At 38.1% G+C, this 12,136-nt stretch overlaps 2 protein-coding genes across 2 annotated transcripts in view; both read left to right on the top strand.

The window, feature by feature from the left end:
• LOC308099084 (E3 ubiquitin/ISG15 ligase TRIM25-like) overlaps positions 1-12,136 on the top strand; it is a 228,588-nt gene that overhangs the window by 58,105 nt on the left and 158,347 nt on the right. The window lies entirely within an intron of this gene.
• Positions 2,882-11,987, top strand: grap2a (GRB2 related adaptor protein 2a). The gene is made up of 8 exons (XM_080447696.1): positions 2,882-3,016; positions 6,568-6,690; positions 7,312-7,403; positions 8,369-8,488; positions 8,899-9,088; positions 9,806-9,910; positions 10,317-10,433; positions 10,567-11,987. Exons 2-8 carry the CDS (start codon positions 6,613-6,615, stop codon positions 10,744-10,746), a joined length of 882 nt encoding a protein of 293 aa, XP_080303822.1. The 5' UTR covers positions 2,882-3,016; positions 6,568-6,612; the 3' UTR covers positions 10,747-11,987.

Raw genomic sequence — 12,136 nt, 5'->3', positions numbered from 1 at the left:
ATTTACGTATGTAAAAGGGGAAATATATTTGCATTTAAACTGTGTTATTAGGCTACTAGCCTTCACTCTCATGATTTCCAAAGATTAGAAGGACTGGCTGGAAAAACACCTGGACAAACCCTATTATTCCACAAAATCTGTTTCCATCTCATTTAAATAATGGAAGTGGAATATGATACAAAGGTATTACTTCATATAGAAACAAGCATGGCCATGCTGTAAAACAGAAGTTAAATTGGCAATTAAGGCTGGCCCACAATGCTTCAAATTGCAGTTCCCCACTATTTTGTTCACCGGTGCTGCAAGAGCCCCATCTCGTGGTTATAAACTTGAATGACAGTCTTATGACAGACACACACACACACACACACACACACACACACACACACACACACACACACACACACACACACACACACACACACACACACACACACACACACACACACACACACACACACACACACACACACAGTGGTGGAAATAACTAAGTACATTTGCTTAAGTACTGTACAATTTTTAGGTATTTTTACTTTACTGGAGTATTTCCAATTTGCAGTAGGTCTACTTTTACTTCTACTATACATCTCAGAGGCAAATATTATACTTTAGCTCACTTACTTCGTTCTACTCCTTTACTTCTCAGAGGCAAATATTATACTTGTAGATCTGCTATTTTCAAAAGATTTTTAAAACATTTTATACATTTGAAAAGTTGTGAAACTTTCTATTTTTGGTACTTTAAGTAAGTAAAATTTTATACCAATACTTTTGCACTTTTACTCAAGTACATTTTTAATTCTGGACTTCTACTTGTAACAGAGTATTTCTACATTGCATCAGTAAAACATTTAAGTAGCCTACTTTTTCCACCACTGAACACACACACACATGCACACACGCACACTTACGCGCGCGCGCACACACACACACACACACACACACACACACACACACACACACACACACACACACACACACACACACACACACACACACACACACACACACACACACACACACACACACACAACATAAAAGCACACATAAACACATAAAATCCAAGGCCTGCCTGCTGAAGTGTTGCGGTATTGAGTAACACTACAGGCGGATGTGATGTGAGTAAACTCCACCTGCAGCTGTAGAGCAGCGGTTTGGCTGGGGGGGGGGGGTGCATGTGGTGGGGAGAGCATTCAGGTCAAATCTACTGCATTACTGTATCCTGACATCTCACCAGTGGTGTAAAGTAACAAAGTACATTTAACTCAAGTACTGTACTTAAGTACACTTTTGAGGAATTTTGACTTTTCAATACTTTTACTGCTACTCCACTACATCTCAGAGGCAAAATTGTCCTTTTCTCCTCTACAATTATTTGACAGCTTTAGTTACTAGTTACTTTGCAGATTTAGATTATTATCACAAAACATACATTAACCACTTCAGCCCTATATATATTTCGGCCATTTGAAAATAGCCGATCTACTCACAATGCGTCGCAAACCATTTTCTGTACTAGTCTGGCATGCATACATAGGCATACATAGGCTACAACAAATGACCTACTTATAACAATAATTTAAAAATAATCTTAATATGATTAAAGATTTGTGATCATTATTCATTTGTTGTCAAGTACAATAAAGGCTTGAAAGGCTGTTGTTTCTTGTAGACTGAATAGCCACCTGACCACCTACACCTGACTAAAACATTTATTGAGTAATTAATGACCATTTTGTTGTCTGCCTTTCTTTCTTTTTTTACCCTGACTAACACAATTTACATTTTCAAAGCGATAAGCTGACAGTTCACTGTTTCACATGTGATGTGTAGAGCTACATTTTCTCCTGTTTTCTATGCTTATTAAAATGCCTCTATTGCTGTGGATTTCATATGAATATGACTCCTTTCATTGTATCAGGTAGGCTCTTGCAGGTGTTACTAAATATTCAGCATGGCCACAGGCCCTTTCATCAGAAATTTCACAGAAACAGTGTTATGTCATAAGACTAAAGAAGGTAATGAATGTATAACAGTCAAAAGTAATTTGATTCTAACTTATCTCTGGGATAGCAGCAGCAACAAATTAGCTGACATTAAATGGTGGTGAATCTGTAACCGTGTGGGACTTTTCTTATGTATGTATGCTGTATTACATGGTGATACTGAGTGGTAAATGTTTTAACTGTTTTCAGACACAACATAAATGTCAAGACAACTAGAGATTCGCTATGGACACTGACAGACGAACGGACGGACGGACAGATGGACGGACAGACAGACCCTCCCTGGCAGACAGACCCTTGTGAGGGAGAATGCAATGCCAACAGACCCCCATATAGAGCCACACCATCATATAATCATATAAGCAGGTGATAAGAATAATTATTTGTAGTGGAATATTTATTTTGTTCCCTTAAAGTATTGATAGATTCCATGTCAGAAACGATCAATATCAATCACCTGCATGCTTATAGGACACTGCTTTTCCACTTTTGTCTTCTGTTTTAGAATTGCTGTTTCACCAGTTAGACTATAATGTGAATAGCTTTGAAGGATACAACAACTACGGGAATAGAACTAAGAATGGAAAGAATAGACAGGTTGTTTCATGCAGTCTATATAAATACCCCAAAAAGTATTTTCTTTTAAAAGAAAGAAAATACAATAACAGTGTCTGAATGAGTTTAAATTGTTACAATTTTATATGGTATTGCATGGATTATCTTAACACAAGTATTTAGGCTAATCAAGTATTAGGCTAATCTCTTCATTTCACGTGAGAAGGTGCTGGAGAGTGTGCGAGAAGACATGAGGAAACCTAGTGTTTAGTTTGAAAAGAGGCGGTCTCTTCACAGTAGCAGAGCAGAGCAAATTCTCTGTATCTGCATTCAACCACAAGCGACAGGCGACCCAACTGCAGACACTGAGACGACCCTAGTGCCAGTCACCTATCTGACCTGCTCAGGGTGCATGGGGCTGCTGCACTCTCAGTCCCACAATTTGGGAATTTCAGGTAAGTTGAAAAGAATGTTTGTCTGTCTTTAAGCCTCTCTCTCTCTCTCTCTCTCTCTCTCTCTCTCTCTCTCTCTCTCTCTCTCTCTCTCTCTCTCTCTCCCTCTCCCTCTCTCTCTCACTCCCTCTCTCTCTCCACACTCATGCTACTGTACATTTGTACTGTTACTTAGTTTGCATAGTAGCCAATGTATCGTTCCTTTTCAAACATGAAAAACTAAGTTGCATAATGGCAATGATTTATAAACTATCACTGACACTGATCTGTTGATAATTGAATAAGCTAGCTACTGCCAAAAGTGTGTGTGCTGTTCCATAAACTAATTTGCTGTTTACGACTGCCTTCCACGTCATTAGGCATTTTTAAGCCTTATTGTTTGATTATCTAATTTGTTCCTCTTTGCTGTCAGTTACAGTACATGTTTAAATGGAAGGGAAGTAATTTAGAAAGTTATTGTTAGGATGGGAGAGGAATAAAAAAAAGCTTTCCAAATCACTCAGAATTGAGCGATTTTAGAGAACAAGGTATATTATGCTTGTTGTTGAAGATAGTAAAACCAAAAGCTGCAGAATGAGAAGTCAGTTGATTGATCCAAGAGGTAGTTTTCCAATATGATCCATTGTTTCATAGAAAATATGGAATCTTATTGAAATGAAATATTATTGAGAACCAGTCCTAGTCCTATAGTCCCCAGCAATCTAATTAGTTATGTCATAATTTATTCTACTATTTACTACCCCCCTTCGGTCTTTATGCTGAACTGGGAAATAAAATGGTCAGTTTTGGCTTTCTGTCTAGGAAGAGAGAAGGGGATTGCCCAATCGCTAATGGCAATACTGTACTGTTATTTGCATCTCTGTTTAAATGATTTGCCTTCATTCTTCTGCTCCACTGGACTACAATTAGCCAAAGGCTAACAGAGAAACTTTCAAGAATATTTTAATATTATTTTACGTGTCATCCTAGAGAGCCAGAAGAAGGACTTTCTGTCTCAAAGATTAGAGTTTGGGAGGTTTATAGTACCGAAACCATAAACTTGCAAACATTTCTACAGTATATCAAATGTTATCTCGTCACCATTCCAATTTTCACACTTGTATCAGCAACAATCAACAAAACAGTGGCAGGGAGTTATCACACTTAAGTAATGCTTATCAGTGTTTATTGTCTCCGCCAGGCCGAAAGGCATGGCGAGAGAGTATGTTTTACCCTCCGTCCGTCCGTGTGTGTGTGTGTCAACATGGATCTGTCCGATTTCCCATATTCCATCCTCATTGGCTAAGGTTCGCTTCCAAAATTTGCAGGATTGGTCCGTTTTGAACAAAATGCCTCAAATCATGAACGCAGCTTACGATTTCCGTGAAATTTCACAAACACATTCCCACTAGGCCAAGGAAGAAATGCCACCCTTTTCACATTGGCCTGTTATAGCGCCACCAGCAGGTCTAATTTAGCAAAACACATTTTTGGAACAAAATGCCTCAAATCATGAATGCAGTGTCCGATTGCCGTGAACGACCTAAGAATAAATGGCACCCTTTTCACATTGACCTATTATAGCGCCACCAGGAGGCCACAATAACGTGCCTGACCTGGCGGAGACCTGTGCTCCGAGGAGCACTTTTTCTAGTTATGCTCATCGTTTTGTTCTATGTCTATCGAGAGATGTCATTTTAACCACTTAAGCCCTATTGTAAATACTTTTTGAAAAATTGGAAAGATTTGGAAAGGTTTTGCCTATAATAGGGACCCCAGGGTGAAAGTGCTTAACGATTCAATTTGGCTTATTCATGCTGGTGGAATGTACAATATGTACAATCCCGCTGATGACCTTCAAAATCCTGGTCCACTCCTCTCTGTCTTATCAAAGAGTTCTCTTGTTGTTGTTATCATGTGTTAATTCAGGAAGCTAATACATGACCTATTACTGACAATAAGTGAATATAGAATGTTGATTTTTGAAGGAGAGATAGAGTGGTTTTCTGTTCTGGATGAACAGGCATTGCCTAGTTTCTTTCCTCAGGGAAATACAAAGAAAGTTATATTGAAGCACAGCTGAATGAACAGATTTTTGGTGATGTGAGGACATCTGGGAGGATGACTTTTATGTGTAATTGAATTTGATGCCCTCTCTGAGTCGTTTGTGCATCCATACCCTTAAATACAGGTCTTCAAAGGATAATTGTCCTCATCCATAGCTGTCCTGAATGATGCTAAAGAAAATAAATTAAAAGGGGGTTATTTGTACTAACAATGATCAGGGATGGGATGTACTGTAGAGGCTTAAGGAGTGAAAGTATACAGTATGAGATGATGGGAGAGAGCTTTTTGTAATACTCAACTCCCCTGCTGCACATAACTTAACCATGAAAAGAGTTGAGTGTTAATTCAAGGCTGTGGGAAGATAACCAAATGTAATATTAAAGATAATTGCCTTCATGGGATTTGAATCAAGTGAAGAGATATATATATATTGCATTTACAAGTCTAGTGGGGGTTTCAGTGGCATGACACACTCCCTTTTTAATGCAGAAGTGGTTTGTACATTTCCAGTCTCATACTGACCGTCCCCCCCACCACCACCACCACTCAACCCAACCGTGCCCAACCCCACTCCACCCCGTTCTCCTCCCCTTGTCCATTTGTGTATCTATGAGTAAACAGTTGCTGTAGAAACAAGTCATGTTGTTGGTCAGGGTCAGGCTAATGAATCTCTGGCCTCATCGTAGCAACAGAGAGGAAGTTAACTTGTGTAACCCCACTTTATTTTAAAATGATTCAAAAATAGTTTTCCAGTTCCTTTATTTATTCTTTCCTTTATTTTTCACATTTCCGTATATCTTTCATGCATACAGTATATATAGAGCATTCAACCTCTGTGTCACATTGTCATATATTAGGCAGTCCGTGAAATCATTCCTCTGATGGAGGCCAGCCCCACCGAAACAATAGCTGTTTTCTAAAGTCATTGAACTCTGTCATCTTACCACTAAAGTATTGTATCACTTCAGCTCAACTCTCAGCTAGTTCCTATAAATGAGCATTGTCAGACCACAACTCTTACCATATTTAGAAATAATGCACAGCTAAGAACCGTAACCCAAGAAATCGAAGCCAAATGCAACACATTGTCTACTTTATATGCTTTGTAGTTTGTAGAAAACACAAAAAAGCAAATATAAAATGTATCTGAAATGCTGTAGTTTTAGATACTGTTCAAATTCTATGCCTTTTTTTATTGCAAGTGACTGGCAACAAAGTGTAACATATAGTACAGAGACATATCCGAAGGCAAAATACATGTTCATATATTGTATTAACAATCAAATTCTGATCTTCCTGTTATGTTTTTGAATAACTAAATGTTTCCATGTGTTGAAACACACCACACATGTTTTGAGACCTTTGACAGGTTGGGTTGTACTCATCAGTTCTTGGGCTGACGACTACAACCTGTCGAATAAACCTGATGACGTCCGGTCTGACCCTCTGCCACTGAGTTGAGAACAACTCTTGTACGCATTCAATTCTTTTACTCTCTTCTTGCACAGCCTTGGACATTCGTGCCTCCTCTTCATTTTCCAAACTCTGTACCAATGGAGGCCAGAGGAATGTATGATTTTAATGCAACAGCAGATGATGAGCTCAGCTTCAAGAAGAATGATATTCTTAAGGTGAGAATGGTTGTACATCACTTCAGAAAATTGGACTGCAAAAGTTACAATATGATTTTTAATCATGTTTTGAAGGATATGCTATCCTTCCCCAATGTTACTGATGTTTTGGTAACACTTTATATTTTTTTTATATATGTCTATAATACATTATTAAGTAAAGTAATGACAGTCCTTGAGGTGTAGGCAGAAATGTTTCATGTATTGTTCTTGCATAGATTTAGTAATTCTAAATCTATGCTAATTTCTGCAATTCTTTTAACTTTTTTATTAAATGACTTACAATAACACTAAAGCATTAAAAAACTGATTTTTTTTATGTTTTATTGAATTATTATGAATTACTACAACTAAGAAAATTATAATGCACTATGATCCTGGCCAAAAGAAAATGTCTGTGAGTGACTGGCAATTATGAAATATTATGATACTTGACCGTATATTATACAATTATTATAATGTGTTATAATTATTGTTATAAAGCATTATGAGTACTTATTAGTGCATAGAACTAAAATTATTCAGTGTCATAAGCAGATTATAATGCATAGAAGTATGTTTATAATGCATCATAGACATGGGCTTCATACAAAGTGTTACCAATGTGGTTTATCTTATCAGATCATAGGCTCACAAGATGAATGGTACAAGGCAGAGATGCACGGACAGGAAGGATTCATACCACAAAACTATGTAGATAGGCAAACTGCTAGGTGAGTGTGAGCGTGTGTGTGTGTGTGTGTGTGTGTGTGTGCATGTGTGTGTGTGCGTGTGTGTGCGTGTGCGTGTGCGTGTGCGTGTGTGTGTGTGTGTGTGTGTGTGTGTGTGTGTGTGTGTGTGTGTGTGTGTGTGTAATTAACTTAAATATACAAAGAACTGACTGACAGATTTAATAATTTTATGCTTTCAAATAAAATACAAATGTTTGAAAATCTATGAAAATGTTTCAATATGGAAACAATTATGACAAGTATTATACGATCATTATCTCAAATAATTGCTATTAGGCAATTATGTATTAATTGTGACAGGCCTGTGTGTGTGTGTGTGTGCGTGTGTGTGTGTGTGTGTGTGTGTGTGTGTGTGTGTGTGTGTGTGTTTGTGTGCGTGTGCGCGTGTGTGCGTGTGTGCGCGTGTGTGTGCGTGTGTGTGTGTGCGCGCGTGTGTGTGCATGTGTGTGTGCATGTATGCACACGCATGTGGTCTGTCCTGTGTTCCTGTGTGCTTGCTGCATGTTTGCTCACATGTGCAGTTAAATACTAGAGTGTGTGATGTTTATGCATCTGTCTTTAATCTGAAACTTCAGGCTAGTTTATAGGCTAATTTGCCACATGATTAGGGCTGCAGTTAATTGTACTGATCGATTTAATGGATAATAAAAAATAATCAATAATCAATAATTGAATAAAATAATCGATTAATTGCATCACGCGTTATGTAGATCCACTATTTTCACTACTTTTGCACGACAACAGTTGTGTGAGGAAGTATAATGCTTAAGCGGTTAATATATTATAAAACATTTAAATATAAAAACCTGCACCTCTCGATTATTCAATTAAACGGAAAAGTAATCGATAGAATAATCGCTAACAAAATAAATGATAGTTGCAGCCCTATATGATGAAGCATAAATGAAGCATATACAGCAGATGTGTCATGATGTGTTTCTCTCCAGCTGGTTCCAAGAAAATGCCAGTCGTGGTACTGCAGAGGAGCTTCTGATGAACAAAGAGGTGGGAGGTTTTCTGATCCGAGGATGCCAGAGCTCTCCCGGAGATTTCTCCATTTCTGTTAAGTATGTATGTGTGTGTGTGTGTGTGTGTGAGTGTGTGTGTGTGTGTGTGTGTGTGTGTGTGTGTGTGTGTGTGTGTGTGTGTGTGTGTGTGTGTGTGTGTGTGTGTGTGTGTGTGTGTGTGTGTGTGTGTGTGTGTGTGTGTGTGAGAGAGAGAGAGAGAGAGAGAGACAGAGAGAGAGAGAGAGAGAGAGAGAGAGAGAGAGAGAGAGAGAGAGAGAGAGAGAGCTTTATATTAGTATAACTTTAAACTTGTAGATATTTAGATTGACCAGCAGGGGACAATCCGACTGTGGAAACAGCTAAGATTTTGGAGGAACATGGAGACATGGGACATTTAAAGTTTTCCAGTCACAATCTTTTAAGCAATGAGCTCAATGTCCACAAATATAAACATGCTGTCTCCCCCACAGACATGAGTGTGATGTGCAGCATTTCAAAGTGATGAAGGACAGCAAAGGCCACTACTTCCTATGGTCTGAGAAGTTTAACTCCCTAAACAAACTGGTGGAATTCTACAAGTCCACCTCCATCTCTAAACTGAGGGAAATCTACCTCCTTGATGGAACCCAAGACAGCAAGTGTTCCTCAACAGTCCAAACGGTATTTCAAGTATGGGTGCCTTGATTAAGCTAAATGTGTGCAGGTCAAATGTTCATGAACATGGCTGCAATCTGGCCTAATTGCTTATTAGCTACAGACATTTTAATCAAAACCTTATTGGGAGGTGGTGGAGAGAAGCTTCCTCAAAACAGTTACATTGACTGGATAATTACACAGTACTTATAATTATTCGATTTAAGAAGGTCACTATATCCAAGCTTTAAAATGGGTACATGGTTTGATTTCATATTTTTCTAATTCTGAGATTGTTGGATGATTTTCTGTGAAACAAGCTTGACTGGTCAAACTTTTTAACACCATGTTTTAGTCAAGTTAACTATAGATATGTCTAATGCCCTCTACAAGGCTTAATCCCATAAATCAAAACCTGATAATTAAATATTTTGCAATGCAGAAGTGTGCAATGCAAGATTGTTGGCATAGCCTAATACATATTGGTGCATGTTGTATAGGCTTATTACATACACACTTTTTGATGATGTAAATGCATGGTTTATCATTTAATGAGCAAGTTGAAGTATAGCTGCTTTATTGTTTCACATTCTAAAGTTTATGTTCATAAAGTTCATTTGAGAATTAATTCATAAAGGTTACAGACATCAAGAGGCTATACTACTGGACTAGAATTCCTGTAGTGTTTGACTTGTTACATCATAGCGTACTAAAACATTAATTTCCACATTGTATCTTTCTCAGTTGAAAAGAGGGAGTCTGCCTGCAGAGCAGCGAAACTATGTCAACACGCCTTCTGCCACAACAGCTACACAGCGCAGAGCCTCAGACCAACCTCACAACCAGCTGGTACAGTACATATACTCCCCATTATTTCATCACGATTCATTCTAGCAAGCTATCTGTTTCTATCTGGGTGCAGCATGGTCCTTTCACTGCAGCTTTCTAGTTTATTTTAATCTAATCTAATAATCAGTATACATGTTGAGTTGCTCTGGTTTAGGTGCTTGCAGCGAAAACTAGACCAGTGATTCACAACCTAAACATTTTGATGATAATATAACAATTTATATATAGTAAAGAAAACGATATATGTCATGGTATTTGTTTCCTTTAAACCTATGACTACGTTAGTTCCATTGATTCAAGCTGGAACATGACGTGACATGGCTGGGAATGCTTTCGAGATGTTCAACTGGGCCCTGAAGATTGGGAACCACTGAACTAGACTATTCCTAATCCTTCCTCCCTATAGAGTAAGAGAGCTGGTCTAGAAGAGAGGGCCCACACGATTGGCCATACAGGAAGAAGCAGTCCTGTTAACACAGCCTCTGTATCCCGTCGAACAGCAGAGACCATGCCTAATCCTCAGGTAGGCCTGATGTCTCTCTTCATATCTTGTATTAAATGGATTTGGGAAATGAATATCATCTTATACTGTAGTAGCTACTGAACTGTACTGCATGTGTTTGTGTCATGTGTGTGCATGCATTATGTGTCCACAGAGGGCAGCCACTGTAAAGGTGAGGGCACTGTACGATTTCACAGCAGAAGAAGATGATGAACTTGGCTTCAGTTCTGGTGATGTCATTGAAGTGTTGGATCGTTCAGATGCAACATGGTGGAAAGGGAGACTGCGCGGGAGAAGTGGGCTGTTTCCTGCTAATTACGCGTCGCAACTGTGAGAATCACCCCAGGGGCAATGCACATGAGATGAGTCGGTTGTGTATCTTTGACTTACTCATCAGCTATGGGGTCCATGGATATATGCCTTGAACAGCACATGTGACATGAACACAAAGATAAAACCATCAGTGAGTCATCCAATGTTTGGCTACATCTTGTCAACAACTTCATACTTCTAGGTGCCAGGACTGTGATAGCCTATAAGATCAAGTTCAGATTGATGTTACAATTCATAGTGGTTCTGGTTCTTGTTCACATCTTAAAGGTAGTATAAGTGATATTCTTTAGTTAAAATAATACCATTTATTTTGTCAAAAAGTTAAAGGTCTATGTTCTGATGTAATCTATATATTGTATGGAGTCAGGGCTCTTCTCATCTCTCCAGCTCTTTAATAGTCAGAAAATACATTTTCGGGTGGGTTGCCATTTGTTATCTTAAATGTTTCTGGTTGCAATTTTGTCTGCTCACTTCTTTGGGTCATCACTTCTAATTTCACTTGTTAAAAACAAACACTCTAGAGCAATGATTGCTATCAGAATATAGAGCTACAGTAACAACACTTAGTAATGAAGACAATAAGCTCCTTCTTGTCTCCAGGATTTTCCATGTACCACGTACAATGGTCTATTTAATAACTTTTTTACTATTGGATATATATATATATATATATATATATATATATATATATATATATATATATATATATATATATATATATATATATCTCATCTGATCATCTGCATGATTCACACAGCAGGCCTATGTAATTTGTCACATTTTATCACATTAATGGAAATAAAATATTTTTCATCAAATTGAATTATTATGTAGCCATAACTTTGGTTGTTTCTTTGGAACAATTAATATCTTTTTGCCATTTATTTTAAACTCAGTGTTTAGCTCCTCCCCGGACTTTGAACAGGTTGAACGTCACCTGCTGCTGTGCGGTACTGTCAGCGTTGCCATGTCGGCTTATTATAAGTGACCTTGGGCTTCTTTTTCTGTAAGGTTGCTTGTAAATATTGGTGGTTGCGTTTTTTTATGGGGCTTGTTTCTTAAATGTAGTTGCTTATTTGGGCTTGTTCCTAATGTTGTTTAAACTCGTGGCTCTCAAACATTTTCATGTCTAGGACCCCCAAATCATATGTATTTGTGTCGTTAAAACGTTTTAAAAATATTCCAATTGTTTTCACATTTTCTTTAAGATTTTTTTGAAAATAGCAGATCTACAAGTTCACAACGCGTCCTGTGAGCATTTGGTCGGCTAACCGATTTTCAATTAGCAAGGGCAAGGGCTCATACGTAGCCTAGTTGCTTCTTTTGGGCTTGTTTTCACACAGACCTCACCTGGTTGCTTGTTTCTCTCGCAAAACCTGGCAACACTGCTA

Source organism: Gymnoscopelus braueri (assembly GCF_963280865.1).
Source record: "Gymnoscopelus braueri genome assembly, chromosome: 13".
Taxonomy (NCBI): Eukaryota; Metazoa; Chordata; class Actinopteri; order Myctophiformes; family Myctophidae; genus Gymnoscopelus; species Gymnoscopelus braueri.
This window is presented reverse-complemented; position numbering and strand designations above follow the sequence as displayed.

What these genes read in the sequence shown, in the direction of transcription:
- grap2a (XM_080447696.1), top strand. Translation starts at nt 6,613, where the DNA reads ATGGAGGCCAGAGGAATGTATGATTTTAATGCAACAGCAGATGATGAG. An exon ending in AGAAGAATGATATTCTTAAG is followed by an intron (nt 6,691 to 7,311) that starts GTGAGAATGGTT and finishes TTATCTTATCAG; the next exon opens with ATCATAGGCTCACAAGATGA. An exon ending in GTAGATAGGCAAACTGCTAG is followed by an intron (nt 7,404 to 8,368) that starts GTGAGTGTGAGC and finishes GTTTCTCTCCAG; the next exon opens with CTGGTTCCAAGAAAATGCCA.